The sequence below is a fragment of the Nerophis ophidion genome, linkage group LG21 (assembly GCF_033978795.1).
Source record: "Nerophis ophidion isolate RoL-2023_Sa linkage group LG21, RoL_Noph_v1.0, whole genome shotgun sequence".
NCBI lineage: Eukaryota > Metazoa > Chordata > Actinopteri > Syngnathiformes > Syngnathidae > Nerophis > Nerophis ophidion.
Window position 1 is genome coordinate 37,934,713 of NC_084631.1, and position 20,338 is coordinate 37,955,050.

The window sequence follows — 20,338 nt, forward strand, 5'->3', positions numbered from 1 at the left end:
ACAAGCTGCTTTGCTTCTTCTGCCTCTGTGTCAGCACCCAGCATTGTCCCACCCAAACAACCATCTGTTTGGTTACATACAAAGCGATAACAGCCAATTAGCAGTGCGTATTCAGAACACATGTAGTCAATGCTTCAGCGTCGAGCAGATATGTGAATAGCAGGTGAGCATAGGACTGTGTACTCTCCCCAAATTATAATAAACACCTCCCAGTCAACGTTCTAGTTACATCACTATGAGCCCGATGATGTTCTAGAAACTTAAACTGCAGCTCAGCTCGCTCGCAGTCCTGGCTTGAGCTGAAGGCTAATTAGCTTTCAGCGTAACGTTAGCTCATTTTGCTATGCGTGCGTGCTTGCGTTATTTCACTTGAACTCCATGGTGTTCAGGGATGAATAGTCTCTCCTATTGCTATTGTACTATTTTTTTCAGCTATAGTTACATTAATCATTAGTAATGAAGAAGCCTAATTTTGAATGACAGGGTCCCTGATGTCACATGTTGATACAAATATAACATTTACATAATAAAAATCAACTACAGGCTTCCCCAATGCTGTAATAAATTAAGCATAATGAGTTGACCTGAAACTGTTTAACGTTGCACTTTTTACATGTAGAAGAAAAGTTTTGTCATTTTATTTCATCTAAGCAACAACTTGAGGCAGTTTAATGTTGATTAACGTGGGCAGAATTATTATAGTGGTCCCAATGTTAAAAGGATAAAGCCATTGTTTACAAATTTGATAAATAACCGAACCGTGACCTAAACCGAGGTACGTACCGAACCGAAATTGTTGTGTACCGTTACACCCCTAGTATTACCCTCTTTTTTTGCTAAAATCTTCATGAACTTTTATAGAGAAATTACGACTTGTGTGTGAAGTATGTGGACTGTGGTGTCTGACTCCAATGTATTTGTCATCACTCATTATGTATTATACTTTTTTCTAACATGTGATTAAGTGTACTTTTCGACTTTATTCTGCACAATACCTCAGATTTGGTAACACGTGGAGAATATGGAGTTATTTTAGGACCAGAACATATTTTGCTTTTCATTATTGACATATTTCTTGCCACCTTAATGTTGTACATTTTTTATTATATTGTAAGTTCACTTTCTCATTATTACACCCAGAATATGTTTTTTTTTTTAGTCTTTCAATGTCCATCTGTCTGTTTGACTTTCTCTTCTAATGTTGCCGATTTACATTATTGTATTTCTAGTTTTTCTCCATCTTCTTGTAATGGGTCATTCATCTTCCGCGGTCGCCATTTTTGATCTAAAGTAGCGTACACTTCTAACTTGTATCTGTCAGTAGTCTCGCTATGGAAGCGCTAAAGTACAAGAAAGATAGCCGGAAGAAAACGCGTTCCAAGTGGAGCCACGTACATTATACCAGTCAGAAACTGGCTTGAAGATGGTGTGTAAAAAGTCATCTGTGCAACATTTTGAGCAAAGAACCATCAATACATGTTATGCAGACTGTTTCAAAGGCCTACTGAAAGCCACTACTACCGACCATGCAGTCTGATAGTTTATACATCAATGATGAAATATTAACATTGCAACACATGCCAGTATGGCCGGGTTAGTTTACTAAATTGCAATTTTTAATTTCGCCCGGAAGTATCATGCTAAAACGTCGCGGTATGATGGCGCGTGGGCGTGACGTCACGCATTGTAGATGACATTTTGTTCCAGCACCGTTCAGAGCTATATGTCGTCTCTTTTCATCGTATAATTCCACAGTATTATGGACATCTGTGTTGCTGAATCTTTTGCAATGAATAATGGAGACGTCAAAGAAGAAAGCTGTAGGTATGAAGCGGTGTATTGCGGCCGCCTTTAGTAACACAAACACAGCCGGTGTTTCATTGTTTACATTCCTGAAAGATGACGGTGAAGCTTTACTATGGAACAGAGCGGTCAAGCGATCACGGTTGGATTAGACCACACACACAAAGTACAGTGTATTATGCAGCGATCATTTCGAAAGATCGTGTTTCGAAGAGGGTCCCTTGCGAAGGGCAGAGATGGGCATCGCCACCACCCGTCGACTGGTGCTGAAGAAAGGTGCGGGGCCGACCTTCAGGTTGTACAGGTACGACCATATAATCTCACTAAAACACTAGTAACACAATAAGCAGATAAGGGATTTTCCAGAAATTATCCTAGTAAATTTGTCTAATATCTGAATCGCTCCCAGTCTATAGTAATTTATTTATTTATTTTTTTCCTCTAGTCCAGGGGCAGGGAACCTATGGCTCTAGAGCCAGATGCGGCTCTCTTGATGACTGCAGATAAATCTTAGCTGACATTGTTCAACACGTTAAGTAATGAATAATTCCACTAGTAATCACAGTGTTAAAAATAACGTTCAAATTATAAAACATTCTCATGTATTTAATCCAACCATCCGTTTTCTATCGCACCTGTTCTAGTTGTCGCATTAATGGTAAGAAGTATTGTATTTATTATTGGTTAACTTTTGGAATAACAATGTTATTAAAAAGAATAAGAGACTTATTATACTCTAAAAATGTTGGTTTTACTTTAAAATGCACGCATTTAGTTGTATTCGGTGTTATAAAATATTACCGTATATGGCTCTCATGGAAATACATTTTGAAATATTTGGCTTTCATGGCTCTCTCAGCCAAAAAGTTTCCCGACCCCTGCTCTAGTCCTTCACTCTCACTTTCCTCATCCACGAATCTTTCATCCTCGCTCAAATTAATGGGGAAATCGTCGCTTTTTCGGTCCGAATCGCTCTCGCTGCTGGTGGCCATGATTGTAAACAATGTTTAGATGTGAGGAGCTCCACAACCCGTGACGTCATGCGCATATCGTCTGCTACTCCCGGTACAGGCAAGGCTTTTTTTTTTATCGGCACCAAAAGTTGCGAACTTTATCATCGATGTTCTCTACTTAATACTTTCAGCAAAAATATGGCAATATTGCGAAATGATCAAGTATGACACATAGAATGGACCTGCTATCCCCGTTTAAATAAGAACATCTCATTTCAGTAGGCCTTTAAATATAAAGAAAAAAAAATCAATGCGCCTTTTGAATAAATATGCACCTGAGTGAAGCCACTCAATGGCGGTATTTTCCAACTTTTTAGATGCTTTTGTCCAGTTTCAATACATTTGGAAATAAAGAGGCCGGCAATGACTGTCAGCTGACTATTTCTATTACCTTGATACATGTTGTAATGCTATGCAGGGATGAGAACATCCATCATTGTAGGTTATATAAAAAGATTCCATCTCCCCCCGGCTGCAAGCGAATTGAGTTTATTATACAATCCCAGCTTTTATTGTCACTGTGGATGAGATCTGCTCTGGTCTAGAACAACCACTTGATTGTGTGTTTGTTTGTGTGCACATGCACAAGTAGCCTGATAGGTTTAGGGGCCCATAAACCTTTTTGGTCAAGTAGTCCTGACCCTGGTGCAGATTATTCAGTATGACCTCTGACCCTGCACATACTGTCCTTATGTGTTCTTTTGTTTTAATGCATGCAGGTGTCAGTCCGTGACCCTTCAATCCAATAGGTTCCGAGCTTGTTGTGCCAATAACGCTCCTCAGGGGGAGGGGAACAACATGGCCTGTTCATGTCATCATGGCAAAGGATTTTAAAGGTCCCATATTCAAGTATTTGTTAAGATAAGTTTCATCATGTTTAAAAAAAAAAATGATGTTGGAATGTAGATAAGTGAAATTTGCTTTTGTAGGGGAACATGCTGTTGAGTGTGTTAATGCCATTGAGTTGTCTTGGTCCAAATTATTTGATTATTTGTCAACCCACAGCTTGTAGGTTGAACAGGCACAAGTAGAGATGCCCTTTCTTAAAGGGGAACATTATCACAATTTCAAAAGGGTTAAAAACAATAAAAAATCAGTTTCCAGTGGCTTGTTTTATTTTTCTTTTTTTTTTTCAAAATTTTTTCACCTCCCGGAATATCCCTAAAAAAAGCTTTAAAGTTCTTGATTTTCGCTATTTGCGTTGCGACTGTCCATTCCCCTGTGACGTCATACAGTGCTGCCAATACAAACATGGCGGTTACCACAGCAAGATATAGCGACATTAGCTCGGATTCAGACTCGGATTTCAGCGTCTTAGGCGATTCAACAGATTACGCATGTATTGAAACAGATGGTCGGAGTATGGAGGCAGATAGCGAAAACGAAATTGAAGAAGAAACTGAAGCTATTGACGCTATTCCGCCATAGCATGGGTGTACCTAATTAAGTGGCCCATAGCATCGCTGCCTTATTAGCATCGCCGGTAAAATGTGCGGACCAAACGATCAGGACTTTTGCATCTTGTGACACTGGAGCAACTTAAATATGTCGATTGGTAAGTGTTTCTTTCGCCTTAAATGTGGGTATCTAGTTTCAAATGTAAATACAACTAGCGTAAATAGCATGTTAGCATCGATTAGCGTAGCATGTTAGCATCGATTAGCTGGCAGTCATGCTGCTACCAAATATGTCTGATTAGCACTAAAGTCAACAACATCAACAAAACTCACCTTTGTGATTTAGTTGACTTAATCGTTGCAAATGCATCTGCAGGTTATCCATACATCTCTGTGCCATGTCTGCTTTAGCATCGCCGGTCAAATGTGGAGAAACTCTGGCACATTCAATGGGGGTCTGGCGGCAGACACTTTCGCATCTTCGGGCCAGTGGTGCAACTTGAATCCCTCCCTGTTAGTGTTGTTACACCCTCTGACAACACACCGACGAGGCATGATGTCTCCAAAGTTCCAAAAAATAGTCGAAAAAACGGAAAATAACAGAGCTGAGTCCCGGTGTTTGTAATGTGTTGAAAATGAAAATGGTGGGTGTGTTACCTCGGTGACGTCACATTCTGACGTCATTGGTACGAGAACAATAAACAGAAAGGTGTTTAATTTGCCAAAATTCACCCATTTAGAGTTCGGAAATCGGTTAAAAAAAATACATGGTCTTTTTTCTGTAACATCAAGGTATATATTGACGCTTACATAGGTTTGGTGATAATGTTCCCCTTTAATGTCCTTTCTTTGCATGTTAGCATTTCAGCTAGCCAGTCCATGATTTTATCAAAGTGAGGTTCGCATTTAGGTTTTGTATTTGACTTGGGTTGTCAATAATACTACTACAAAATCTATGCACATTTTTCACTAACCAAACTGCCACTACAACATGTTATGGACATCACAAAAATAAATCGTTTGAAATTGTTCAAATAAATCTGGGGACACAGGTCACTGACATAAGAGTGTTTGTGTTGTTGGATACATCCAGGATTTAGTCCTCACCAAAGGTGGGTAGTAACGCGCTACATGTACTCCGTTACATCTATTTAAGTAACTTTTGGGATAAATTGTACTTCTAAGAGTAGTTTTAATGCAACATACTTTTACTTCAGTATATTTCTAGAGAAGAAACGCTACTTTTACTCCGCTCCATTTATCTACATTCAGCTCGCTCCTCGCTACTGATTTTTATTGATCTGTGAATGCACGCTTTGTTTGTTTTATTTTGTCAGACAGACCTTCAAAGTAGGATCTATCACATGCCTGCGTTTCACCAATCAAATGCAGTCACTGGTGACGTTTGACTCCGTTTCACCAGTCAAATGCAGTCACTGATGACGTTTGACTCCGTTTCACCAATCACACAGAGCCAGGCGGTCACATGATTAACTGCACACTTTTATTTTTTTTATAAACCTTTATATATAGCTCGGTTGGTAGAGCGGCCGTGCCAGCAACTTGAGTGTTGCAGGTTCGATTCCCGCTTCCGCCATCCTAGTCACTGCCGTTGTGTCCTTGGGCAAGCCACTTTACCCACCTGCTCCCAGTGCCACCCACACTGGTTTAAATGTAACTTAGATATTGGGTTTCACTATGTAAAGCGCTTTGAGTCACTAGAGAAAAGCGCTACATAAATATAATTCACTTCACTTCATTTATAAATTTCAACATTTACAAACAGTTGAAAATAATAATCAAAGTAAGTACATAAACAGTATAAAAACAATACAAAACAGCGCCAGGGTGTTGTAAATTCAAAGTAACTAAAATAGAATGCAAAAAATATATATATATGAAATAAACAAAGTGCAAAGCCATAGCCTCACTCAATCTCAGTAAATAACTTAAATTTGGAACACAGCATCATCGTTTTCACAGCTTTTTGGTTGTTAGAGGTAGAGTGTTTTAATGTAGAGTTCTAAATCTTTTTTAAAGGCACAAAAAACAGGTCGGGTATTGAGAAACTTACATTTATGAATATAAAACTTAGCCAATAGTATAATGAGGTTGCAAAGGTAAAACTCATTTTCCAAAATTTTTTCAATACAGAGTAAAATCAAATATATATTATTTAATATATATTATTGTTTTAGTTGCTTAAGAGATATTCCTGGCTCTGAATTTGTTCATTGCTATTTTTATCTTTTTGTGCATTACTTGTTGCCGTCGTCATTTAACTAACAGGTTACTCAGTACTTGAGTAGTTTTTTCACAACATACTTTTTACTTTTACTCTAGTAAATATTTGGGTGACTACTCCTTACTTTTACTTGAGTAATACATCTCTAAAGTAACAGTACTCTTACTTGAGTACAATTTCTGGCTACTGTACCCACCTCTGGTCCTCACCATGTTCACACACACTGTATTGATTTATTAAAACTTTTATTAGTAGATAGTACAGTACATATTCCGTACAATTGACCACTAAATGGTAACACCCAAATAAGTTTTTCAACTTGTTTAAGTCGGGGTCCACGTTAATCAATTCCTGGTATACATAAACATGCTAACAGACTCCTGCAAACCTGCTGCGTTTTTCCTACTTTACATTCATTTTGCGTAGTTTGGGTCGGGTTCTCATGCAAAGTGTATTAGGGGCCAGCTGTGTTGGCCCGCACGCTTCACATGAGTCTGATTATGACTCAGTATTGCATTCCTCTTTTCTTCCCCCTGCCTGCCTCCTTCTCTGTCCTCGGGCCAGGCACCCACCCCTCGCCAAGCCTGTGTAACCACTGTTGCTTTACCCCACATCTTACACATGTTGCTCAATATTTGGAACTCAGCTGTGAAGAGTATACAAGTGGGAGGGAAGGAGCAAAAGTGTGTATACAGTGATTGGCTAATGAGCTCCGTAGAATGTGAGCTGAATAGTGTGACAGGTAGCAGCTCTTAGTTTTCAGCCTTAAAGGGGAACATTATCACAATTTCAAAAGGGTTAAAAACAACAAAAATCAGTTCCCAGTGGCTTGTTGTATTTTTTGAAGTTTTTTTCTAAATTTTACCGGTCTCGGAATATCCCTAAATAAAGCTTTAAAGTGCCTTATTTTCGGCTCTCTGCGAAGACACTGGCCATTTCCCTGTGACGCCACACAGTGCTGCCAATGTAAACAAACAGTGGGAATACCACAGCAAGATATAGCGACATTAGCTCGGATTCAAACTCGGATTTCAGCGACTTAAGCGATTCAACAGATTACGCATGTATTGAAACAGATGGTTGGAGTATGAAAATATTGAAGAAGAAACTGAAGCTATTGAGCGAATAGCTATTGACGCTATTCATAGCCATAGCATGGCCGAATAGCTGCGTTAGCATCGCCGGTAAAATGTGCGGACCAAACGATCAGGACTTTCGCATCTTTTGACACTGGAGCAACTTAAATCCGTCGATTGGTAAGTGTTTTTTTCGCATTAAATGTGGGTGGGAGGAAACGTAATATAGTTGCAAATGCATCTGCAGGTTATCCATACATCTCTGTTCCATGTGTGCTTTAGCACCGCCGGTAAATAGCATGTTAGCATCGATTAGCATAGCATGTTAGCATCGATTAGCTGGCAGTCAAAATCAACAAAACTCACCTTTTTGATTTCGTTGACTATCGTTGCAAATGTATCTGCAGGTTATCCATACATCTCTGTGCCATGTCTGCCTTAGCATCGCCGGTCAAATGTGGAGACACTCCAGCACATTCAATGGGGGTCTGGCGGCAGACACTTTGGCATCTTCGGGCCAGTGGTGCAACTTGAATCCCTCCCTGTTAGTGTTATTACACCCTCCGACAACACACTGTCGAGGCATGATGTCTCCAAGGTTCCAAAAAATAGTCAAAAAAAAACGGAAAATAACAGAGCTGAGACCCAGTGTTTGTAATGTGTTGAAAATTAAAATGGCGGGTGTGTTACCTCGGCGACGTCACATTCTGACGTCATCGCTTCCAGCGCGATAAACAGAAGGGCGTTTAATTCGCCAAAATTCACCCATTTAGAGTTCGGAAATCGGTTAAAAAAATAGATGGTCTTTTTTCTGCACCATCAAGGTATATATTGACGCTTACATAGGTCTGGTGATAATGTTCCTCTTTAAGAAATTTCCACGCAAATTCGTATTTTGAGTATTTGGCTCTGCGTCAAAATATCACCTCCCTCGTTATTTAATGAATTCTCAATAAAAATAGGATGTAAACAGAATTTAATGAATGTTCGCATCAGCCGCAGGCACTCGCTGTTCTGCTTGCCTAAGTCCACCCCAGGGTCAGTTGTAGCCAAGTGACATTAAATAGTACTTGTCTTTTAGTATTCCATTCTAATCTTGACAAGAACTGTCAAATATCTCTGTACGGTTTAAAGAGAATAGTCACTTAAACAACACTAAGTAACTTTTCAACCTTCATCAAATAGTTTCATAACTTTGAGGACTTAGAACGAGATGAATGACAGCTTTATCATGGCCTGAGGGGTCTTATCGCTATCACTGGCACTAAGCAAGTTTGAGGAGGGTGCAACAAAAAAAAACGACAAATTTGCTGACTTGCTTTACGGCAAGTCATCCCCTTTCGTTAAAAAGACTGATGTCAAAGCAAACAAGAACACCTACATACAATTACTGCCATCATGGCCAAAGCTCCAAAACAACCAAAGAAATGAAAAGTTTTGTCTAAGACAGGGATGTCCAAACTTTTTCCACTGAGGGCCGCACACTGAAAAATCAAAGCAAGCTGGGGCCATTTTGATATTTTTTTATTTTAAAAACCAATACAATATATGTATAAAAATATACATTTAGGCCTCCACTCTGGCTATATCCCGGTGAAAGCAAAGGGTTTTGGTCCAAAAAATATAAAAAATGTGTCATTATTCAGTATTATTATTATTATAGGCTTAGCTCGGTTGGTAGAGTGGCCGTGCCAGCAACTTGAGGGTTGCAGGTTCGATTCCCGCGTGTGCCATCCTAGTCACTGCCGTTGTGTCCTTGGGCAAGACACTTTACCCACCTGCTCCCAGTGCCACCCACACTGGTTTAAATGTAACTTAGATATTGGGTGTCACTATGTAAAGCGCTTTGAGTCACTTGAGAAAAAGCGCTATATAAATATAATTCACTTCAAATCTCTTGATCAACTTTAGGTCTATCTGTCAATATAACATTTTTAAAAAAATGAAGTTGTATGCTCTTTTTGTCAAAGAAAACCATTTTTTTTATAGAAAAACACAAAATATGCAATATTTTCACCCAATAACATTTTTTAGTGGAATATTTTAATTATATAATTGTAGGTTTAAAAAAGTCAATAAGTCATAACAACATTGATTTTAATTCATTATTATTTTTGGAGCAATGACACTTGAAAAAAATCACACTAAAATTATTGGGGGTTCAAAAGGGTCCTACTCATTAAAGTATTTTTTTTTTTTCAGTCCTTCACTCTCACTTTCCTCATCCTCTCTCAAATTAATGGGGAAATCGTTGCTTTCTCGGTCTGAATCGCTCTTGCTGCTGGTGGCCATGATTGTAAACAATGTTCAGATGTGAGGAGCTCCACAACCCATGAAGTCACGCGCACATCGTCTGCTACTTCCGGTACAGGCAAGGCTTTTTTTATCAGCACCAAAAGTTGCGAACTTTATCGTCGATGTTCTCTACTAAATCCTTTCAGCAAAAATATGGCAATATCGCGAAATGATCAAGTATGACACATAGAATTGGCCTGCTATCCCCGTTTGAATAAGAAAATCTCATTTCAGTAGGCCTTTAATGGCTCTCCACTTTGCTGCGGGTGAAGGGACAAGCAGTAGAAAACGGATGAATGGATTACAGTCTGAAGCAGTTGTATTCATTAATAGCCAGCGAAGAGGTCTATTTTGGACCTGATGCATTGTAAACGGAGGCCACACCATGGGATAAGCAAGTATAATACCCCAGGGGGTTTGGCTCTTTGCATGCATGTTATAATAATAATAATGTAGGTCAATGATCGACTAAAAATAGCCAAATACATTACGACCTTGTTTGCCCACATGTGACCTGTATGGAAAATTGAACAGTGCAACTCCAACATTCCTCTTTTCTATGTGGCTTTAACTCTGAAGTATGTGACGCCTTCTTCATGTCAGCCCTACTGCATTCATCTAAAAGTGATCAGCATTGTTTGCCAAAATAGCAGAAAATGTATTAAGGAACTCAAGTGAATGTTCCAACACTCCCGACTGCTGGCCCACACCCAAGTGAAGTACTTTCTTCTACGCGCAATAAGTGGAATTGTGGACTTTGAAATTGCCACAAATGCTCCAGTACTGAGAGCGACTAGAGATGGCGCCATGTTTACTTCCATAAACACTGCAGACGTCACGTCCGCATGCAGGTCTGATGGCGTTCACGTTACGCATCATATAGCCAACATAGCCTACATGTGTCTGGAGGGCAGCCACAAGAGGTTGGTAGATGAGATGAGTGCCGTATTTTCCGCACTATAGGGCGCACCTTCAATGAATGGCCTTTTTTAAAACTTTGTTCATATATAAGGCGCCTAGAATAGATGCTACAGTAGAGGCTGGGGTTATGTTCTGCATCCTTTAGATCAGGGGTGTCAAACTCAAATACAGAATGGGCCAACATTTTAAACGGAACAAAGCCGTGGGCCAAGTGTTGAACAAATGAACCTTTTAATAGGGACCCAAACAAGTTTTGCATTAAATATTGAACACGCAAGGCTTATATAACTTTATAGTGACAAGCAAAATCCAGTTTCAAATAATAATAATTAAAAAATATCAATGGCATATCAAATAAAATTTAAATAAAAATTGAGTGCCTCTTTTCTATTTGCAGCATTCTGAGGTAATTATCAAAATAAACTTTGTCCACAGGCTAATAATAAATTTGAAAATAAAATAACAATAATGAATGAATCAAACATTCAAGCCTTGAAATAACAAGAGAAAGTGCATGAATAAATTGTTAATTATTGCTCAGTTTGCTACACTGATTTGCTTGAACAATGAATATGGAACAAGCAATAATTATATAACTTAATAGTGCAAAATCAACATGAAAAAAAATAAATGGTCAAATAAATACAATTTCAAAAAAACAATCAATGCCTCTTTTCTATTTGCAGCCTTCTGAGGTAAATATCAACATTACATTTTCCCACAGGCTAATAAATCCATCCATCCATCCATCCATTTCCTACCGCTTATTTTCCCTTTTGGGGTGGCGGGGGGCGCTGGCGCCTATCTCAGCTACAATCGGGCGGAAGGCAGGGTACACCCTGGACAAGTCGCCACCTCATCGCAGGGCCAACACAGATAGACAGACACCATTCACACTCACATTCACACACTAGGGCCAATTTAGTGTTGCCAATCAACCTATCCCCAGGTGCATGTCTTTGGAAGTGGAAGGAAGCCGGAGTACCCGGAGGGAACCCACGCATTCACGGGGAGAACATGCAAACTCCACACAGAAAGATCCCGAGCCTGGTTTTGAACCCAGGACTGCAGGAACTTCGTATTGTGAGGCAGACGCACTAACCCCTCTGTTAAATCTTAAAATAAAATAATAATGAGATGGGTGGGGTTGGTGGTGGGGGACGGGTTTTGGTGGTAGTCAGTGCTGTAAGGGGTTCTGGGTATTTGTTCTGTTGTCTTTATGTTGTGTTACGGTGCGAATGTTCTCCCGAAATGTGTTAGTCATTCTTGTATGGTGTGGGTTCACAGCGTGGCGCATATTTGTAACAGTGTTGAAGTTGTTTATACAGCCACCCTCAGTCTGACCTGTATGGCTGTTGAACAGGTATGCATGGCATTCACTTAAGTGTGTGTACAAGTCGCATACATCATGTGACTTGGCCGGCACGCTGTTTATATGGAGTAAAAGCGGACGTGACAACATATTGTAGACAACGCTAAAAGCAGTGCCTTTATAGTACCGGCGGGCCAGCTCTAATGTTAATTTGACACTGCCTCAAGGGCCAAATGAAATTGTACGGCAGGCCAAATTTGGCCCGTGGGCCAGAGTTTGACACCCATGCTTTAGATGGCGCTGCGCTAAAGGGAATGTCAACAAAACAGTCAGGTCAGTCAAACTTTATTCATAGATTACAAACCAGCGTTCAGACAACCCCGTTCACTCCCAAAATGAATAAACAGCTGTTTTATTATTTTACCCGATTCAATAAACATGTAAAAAACAGTCTGATACTGTTACGGTAAATCAAACGTTAGTGCAATCACAATATAGTAACACTCGAAATAGTGCAAAGCAATAATATATCAATAACTCAACGTTGCTCAAACGATAATGTCACACAACACACAAAATAAACATGTAAAGCTCACTTTATTAAGTTACTCCTCATCCACGAATCCCTCAAATTCTTCTTCTTCAGTGTTCCAATCAAACTTTTGGGTGAATATGGCATCCGTCGAAGTCGTCATTAAAGGAGTCATTGTTGCTGCTGTTAATGTTATCTCGCTGCTGCTCTATTCCCGTGTTCTACTGTGTGACTGATCGCCTTGAGTTTAAACTCTGCGTCGTAAGCGTGTCTCTTAATAGGAGCCATTTTGGGGTCTTTACATAAACACACAGAAACGGCACGCCTCCCGCAGTCATATATCCCAGCATGCACCACGCGCTTCTTCTTCTACTAGGGAAAAGGAAGTCAGCGGCTGCTTATCGTAGAAGAAAAAGCGTGGTTCTTCTTCTACGGGGGAAAATAAGGTTGGCGGCTGCTTACCGTAGAACAGGGGTCGGCAACCCAAAATCAATCAATCAATCAATCAATCAATGTTTACTTATGTAGCCCTAAATCACTAGTGTCTCAAAGGGCTGCACAAACCACTACGACATCCTCGGTAGGCCCACATAAGTGCAAGGAAAACTCACACCCAGTGGGACGTCGGTGACAATAATGACCCAGTGGGACGTCGGTGACCATGATGACTATGAGAACCTTGGAGAGGAGGAAAGCAATGGATGTCGAGCGGGTCTAACATGATACTGTGAAAGTTCAATCCATAATGGATCCAACACAGTCGCGAGAGTCCAGTCCAAAGCGGATCCAACACAGCAGCGAGAGTCCCGTTCACAGCGGAGCCAGCAGGAAACCATCCCAAGCGGAGGCGGATCAGCAGCGCAGAGATGTCCCCAACCGATACACAGGCAAGCAGTACATGGCCACCGGATCGGACCGGACCCCCTCCACAAGGGAGAGTGGGACATAGGAGAAAAAGAAAAGAAACGGCAGATCAACTGGTCTAAAAAGGGAGTCTATTTAAAGGCTAGAGTATACAAATGAGTTTTAAGGTGAGACTTAAATGCTTCTACTGAGGTGGCATCTCAAACTTTTACCGGGAGGGCATTCCAGAGTACTGGAGCCCGAAATGAAAAAGCTCTATAGCCCGCAGCCTTTTTTTGGGCTTTGGGAATCACTAATAAGCCGGAGTCCTTTGAACGCAGATTTCTTGCCGGGACATATGGTACAATACAATCGGCAAGATAGGATGGAGCTAGACCGTGTAGTATTTTGTTGAAAGAGCCATAATGGACCAAAAATACAAAAACAAATCCGTCTGGAGCCTTAAAAAATTAAAAGCCATATTACATACAGATAGTGTCATGAGATATACATTGAATTATGAGGACTTAAAGGAAACTAAATGAGCTCAAATATAGCTACAAATGAGGCATAATGATGCACTATGTACATACAGCTAGCCTAAATAGCATGTTAGCATCAATTCGCTTGCAGTCATGCAGTGACCAAATATGTTTGATTAGCACTCATAAGTCAATAACATCAACAAAACTCACCTTTGTGCAGTCATGCACAAATGTTAAAAGTTTGGTGGACAAAATGAGACAGAAAAAGAAGTGGCATAAATCACGTCCTAGAAAGTCGGAGAAAGGTATGCATGTAAACAAACTAGGGTGAGTTCAAGGACCGCCAAAATTAGTAGGACAAAACGGTGCTCGCCAAATACTAGAATCAGTGAAGCATGTTTAATATAAACAGTGTGCTTTACAGCAATTAGGGAGGTTTGTGTCATGTTTGTCCTCCCACAGAAACCAAATTAAAACAAAAAATATGTTTTTTCCCCTCATCATTTCCATTTTTCCTATATTTTTGAAAAAGCTCCAGAGAGCCACTAGGGCGGCGCTAAAGAGCCTCATGCGGCTCCGGAGCCACGGGTTGCCGACCCCTGCTGAAGTCGGTGGCTGCTTACCGTAGTTGCAAGACCTGTTGTGGCTCAATATTGGTCCATATATAAGGCGCACCAGATTATAAGGCGCACTGTCAGCTTTTGAGAAGATTTGAGGTTTTTCGGTGCGCCTTATAGTGCGGAAAATACGGTACATCTGAAGGTCAAATGTATGAATGTTCTTCTTCTTGTCCCTGAAAGTGTGTGGACATGTTCAAGATCCCACACTGGGTTAATCCAGTAGGCTAGTCCAGCTAGGGCAGGCCTTTCTTTTCAGTCTGTGCTCTGTCACTTCCTCCCCCTTCCTTCCTTCCTTCCTTCCTTCGCTCTTACCTCGCTTGCCTTCTCCTCGCCAGTCAGCCCCTCCCTCTCCTCCCCCTCCTCGCTCGCTCTCTCTCTCTCTCTCTCTCTCGTGTCACTGGAGAGCGTCTCAGTGTGAAAATGCCATCCTGCTCTCCAGACTGTTGCCTCTTTCAGGCTGTGGAGGTAAGAGACTTTGCATGCCTTTCCTTCTTTTTCCCGATGGCGTGAGCCAGCAGCGAGTGTGTGTGCGCGTGTGTGTGCTGTCAAAGTGCAGCAATTGAGCCCCTCACTGTTTCCCATTTTCCTCGCCAGGCAATGTTTCACAAACTTTTCTCCAACAAAAGTCACGAAATCACTTTAATTGGAGGGGTGGCAGGCAGGCGGGTAGGAGGAGAGAAGGGAGTCTTTTGGCTTCCGAAGGGGCAGCGGGCGCTGTGACGTTTTTTTTTTTTCCCTTCTTCCCCTCGCTCTCCTCGCGCCGCTGCGATGGTGCTTCTGGTGTTGTGTGCCATTTCTAGGCCAGCGTGGCTGTCCTGCGTCTTCTCCGTCAGCTCTTTTTGTGTCGGTGCAGTTTTCAACAGTTGCTTTGTGTGAAGCGGGCTGTATTCCAGCAGGAAGGTCTGCTCTGGGCGCAGGATGTGAAGTACGTAGGTGTGCGAGCGCGTGCACACGCAAACATGTAACGCCTTCTCTCCGCCACTAGTATTTCTTGCATGTGTTGTGTTCAGCGCCGACTGCATGCGAGTGTGGAGCAGCTGCTCAGCGCAGCAACACAACATCGCAGCCAGTTTGAACGTGGCTTCGGGCACTTGGCTGATCTGGTTCAAAATGGCGCAACAATGGGAGGTGCTTTGAAGCGTGCCCGCTTGCTGCTCCCAGCGGTGGCATATTTAAGGACAATCACAATGTGCTCCAAGTGTGAATTGTTCCTACTTTTTCCCCCTCTCGGTGTCGGCGCGCCAGCAAACACATCGGCGTGCAATGTGCGCAAGCAAGTTGACATGAATATCCGGGGATGTACTTGTGAGGGAGTTTGGTTGAGCGGTGGACAAAAGGGCTGAACCCAGTGTGCGGGCGCCAGTTTCCGGGACTTTGCCTAGTTTTTTTTTTGTTGTTTTTTTTTTTAAGAAACTCCTGTTAAAGAGCGATGTGAACAGGACTGTCAAGGATGGACTTGGCAAAGCATGTGACGATGGAGGTAAATGAAGTATTCCCTACCTTTTGGATTTCCTCAAAAGCGGCTTAGGGCCGCGTCGTGGCGCCGGCCTACTGTTGCCAGACTCCTTTGCAGCCAACGTGACCTGAGCCATGTGTCTTTTTTTGCAGATTGTGAAGGTGTGGAGCGAGGATGGGGCCGGTAAAGTGGTGGAGATCCCGGCAGACATGACGGCCAGAGACCTGTGCCAGCTCCTGGTCTACAAGAGCCACTGTGTGGACGACAACGCCTGGACACTGGTGGAGCACCACCCCATCCTTGGCCTTGGTAAGCTAGTGCATCAGACATTGGCAGCACAATGAGCTTATAAGTATATCTCACTTAGTTGTAATGTCATTGGAGCCATGACAAGAGCAACCATAGCGTAATGCACATGTGTGTGCACCTTCTCCACGTCTCCAGAAGCTAGTCGCGCTAGCAGGATTAAGCCTCCTTCGCCTCCCGGCACGCACGCTTCTTCCCTCCCCCAATAACACGCTCCAAACATGTCTAAAAAGGGCATTTACTTTTGCAGCGTACCCTTTTGAAGCTTTACTTAGCTCCTTTTTACGGCCCTGTCTTTGTCCACCATGAGGCTTTCCCACTCCCACAGTTGTATTTTTAGAGTCAAAGGATGGCTTTGTGCTTTGCTGCCTCATCTGCGTTTGCCGGAGAAAAAAAAAGGGCACTGGAGAGATGGAATGTGAGGTGAGCCGACGGGAGAGGGAGGGGAAAAAAAGAGGAACGGGAGGAAGGAGAGGCGGGGGTGTGCATGTGGAGAGGGCCTGGACTCCAGCGTCATACCACAGTCGCAAGGAACCAATCCTGGATCGCTATCGGACGAGCCCCTAGCGCGGCCGGCCAATCACTCTTTCCTTAACCGCCATAGGAAATTCCCCCCGCTTGTGCACACACACACACACACACACACACACACACTCACAAAGAGAGGTCAAACATTTCCGCCCATGCGTTTCAGCCACGTTCCCTTTTAGCATGCAGCATTTTGAAAATAAGACTGCGGGTAGAAAGAAAAATGATGTTCAATTTCTGCTTGTGTACATGGTGTCAGTCTCAATTTCCTATTTGCTTCACATCGTATGTACACACACACACACACACACACACACACACGTGTGTAACACAGTGATCACGTTAGGCCTGCATGAGCTCTTAATGTCTTGCGGGCTTGCTGCACTTTGCTTATGGCTCCTCTGCTCTGGGCAATCAGCCTAAATAGATGACATCATCTTCCTGCAATGCCCACTCCGCCGCCACCCCTCGCTCATGCCTTCCTTCTTTCCCCCTCGCCATCTTTTTGCCACTTCTTCCCTCCCCTCCACCTACGTTTTACTCCATGCTCACAGTGCTGCTTTTCTTTTCACTGCACTTGGTCTTTTTGCTGCTCTTATATCATTGTGGAATGACAATGTTGTGGTAGGTGGGAGCCATCTTACGAGCGGTGTACACTATGTATCATGCTAGTTTTAACTTTCCACCACACGTACAGTAACTTTAGAGTGACCAAGTCCAGGTGATCTACCTCAGGGGTGTCCAAAGTGCGGACCGGGGGCCATTTGTGGCCTGCAGCTAATTGTTTACCGGATCGCCACACGTTTTGGAAATGCTAATGCAAAAATAAAAAAAAACATTTAAAAAAGTGGAAGGAGGTGCAATCTAACTAGAAAAAGGTGGCTGTGTTTTTTCTTTTGACTATCTCAATTTTTCTTTTTGTTTGCCCTTGTGCCAAAAAAAAAAAAAATCTAACACTAATAATGAATTATTGACCTATTCAAGGCTCCAATTATTTCAAATATTTCACTTTAAAATATGTGTTGGCCTGCGATGAGTTGGCGACTTGTCCAGGGTGTACCCCGCCTTCCGCCCAATTGTAGCTGAGATAGGCACCAGCGACCCCAAAGGGAATAAGCGGTAGGAAATGGATGGATGGGTGTTTTAATGTGGAAAATATTGCATATATTGTGTGGTTGCCATAAGAAAACATTGTTTTCTTTGACAAAAGAGCATAAAAAACAAAATAAAAGTTCAAACGTAAAATTGACAGATATACAAACGTTTGTATCTGAAGTTGATCTTGGAACTTAGGTTAAAAAAAAAAAAAATGTATCACTTTGAGTGAGGCACCTTTTGGATCCCAAAAATATTTGATGATATTGTGTTTATCTTTTCACTGAGATTACTCAAAAAGATTAATGAATTAAAATCAATGGTGTCCTGTATTATTGATATTTTTAAGGCTGTAATTACTTCACATCAAACATTGCTTTCTGAATGTTTTGGGCAGTGGGGGAAATACTGAAACATATTTCAGTTTTATTATAAAAAAACAAAGTTGTCTTTGACAAAAAAGGCATAATATCGACCCAAAGTTTATATATTGTAGAGATTTACTGTAAGCGTTAAATAATTTAAAAAACAAATAATAATTTGACTTGTTTTTAACATTTTAGTGACTTACACCCTTTATGGCCCCCGGGAGCCCTGTAGGTAAAAAACATAATCCATATATTTTGTCATGGTTTGAAAATGAAAAATATCAAAATGGCCATTCATGCCTTAATATTTCTGAGTGCGGCCCTCAGTGGAAAAAGTTTGGAAACCCCTGATGTACTCATCTTCACACACACACACACACATTGTGTGTGTCTGTTTTAGTATCATCCCGATACCAATATTTTGGTACCGGTACCAAAATGTATTCTGATACTCTTCTGTACTTTTCGATACTTTTTACAAATTGAGGGGAGCACAAAACATGTCAGTATTGGCTTTATTTGAACAAAAAAATCTTAGGACACAATAAACATATGTTTATTATTGCAAGTTTGTACTTCAATAAAATGTTGAACATACTAGACCGGTGGTTCTCAAATGGGGGTACACATACGCCTGGGGGTACATGAAGGTATGGCAAGGGGTATGTGAGATTTTTTACAAATATTCGAAAAATAGCAACAATTCGAAAATCCTTTTAAAATATATTTATTGAATAATACTTCAACAAAATATGAATGTAAGTTCATAAACTGTGAAAAGAAATACAACAATGCAATATTAATTTTTGCAGACATGTTCCATAAATATTGATATTAAATATTTATTTTTTTGTGAAGAAATGTTTAGAAATTAAGTTGATGAATCCAGATAGATCTCTATTACAATCCCCAAAGAGGGCTCTTTAAGTTGATGATTACTTCTATGTGTAGAAATCTTTATTCGTAATTGAATCACTTGTTTATTTTTCAACAAGTTTTTTGTTATTTTTATATCTTTTCTTCCAAATAGTTCAAGAAATACCACTACAAATGAGCAATATTTTGCACTGTTATACAATTTAATAAATGAGAAACTGATGACATAGTGCTGTATTTTACTTCTTAATCTCTTTTTTTCCCAACCAAAAAAGCTTTGCTCTGATTAGGGGGTACTTGAATTAAAAAAATGTTCACTGAAAAAAGGTTGAGAACCACTGTTGTAGAGGACGGAAAAGGCAGTGCAGTCACGGCAGCCCTTAATAATGTCGGCCGGGTGAAAACTGGGACAAATTCGGGAGAATGGTTGCACCGGTAGATTGTCGGGAGGTGCACTGAAATTCAAGAGTCTCCCGGAAAAATGGTGAGGGTTGGCAAGTATGTTGCTATGGCAGAAAAGCCATTCATAGGTGAATTCATTAAAAAGTGCATGTTAGATTTTTTAAGAAATCTTTTCTCGCGGCCCAGCCTCACCCAGTTTCTGCATCCAGTGGCCCCCAGGTAAATTGAGTTTGAGACCCCTGATCTAAAGGATGCATAACGTAACCCCAGCCTCTACTGTAGCATCTATTCTATGCACCTTATAATGCGGTGCGCCTTATATATGAACAAAGTTTTAAAATAGGCCATTCATTGAAGGTGCGCCTTATAGTGCGGAAAATACGGAAATACTCTCGGCAGGGTTCTTGAGGGTGCATGGGAGTTTGCCCAACCAGTCTACATGTGCTTTGTGGACTTGGAGAAGGCATTCGACCGTGTCCCTCGGGAAGTCCTGTGGGGAGTGCTCAGAGAGTATGGGGTACCGGACTGTCTTATTGTGGCAGTCCGCTCCCTGTATGATCAGTGTCAGAGCCTGGTCCGCATTGCCGGCAGTAAGTCAGACACGTTTCCAGTGAGGGTTGGACTCCGCCAAGGCTGTCCTTTGTCACCGATTCTGTTCATAACTTTTATGGACAGAATTTGTAGGCGCAGCCAAGGCGTTGAGGGGATCCGGTTTGGTGGCCACGGGATTAGGTCTCTGCTTTTTGCAGATGATGTAGTCCTGAT

General features: G+C 41.4%; 1 protein-coding gene across 3 annotated transcripts in view; it reads left to right on the plus strand.

Moving 5' to 3' along the window:
* LOC133540073 (growth factor receptor-bound protein 10-like) overlaps nt 1–20,338 on the plus strand; it is a 133,700-nt gene that overhangs the window by 76,936 nt on the left and 36,426 nt on the right. The window contains exons 1-2 of one of the 3 annotated variants that reach the window (XM_061882558.1): nt 14,887–15,007; nt 16,151–16,307. In XM_061882558.1, coding sequence (XP_061738542.1) covers nt 14,963–15,007; nt 16,151–16,307 — 202 coding nt within the window. In that variant the 5' untranslated portion in view covers nt 14,887–14,962. Of the gene's footprint in view, nt 1–14,886; nt 15,008–15,569; nt 16,023–16,150; nt 16,308–20,338 lie in introns of those variants that run through there. The other 2 variants (XM_061882559.1, XM_061882557.1) reach the window with 2 other exon arrangements.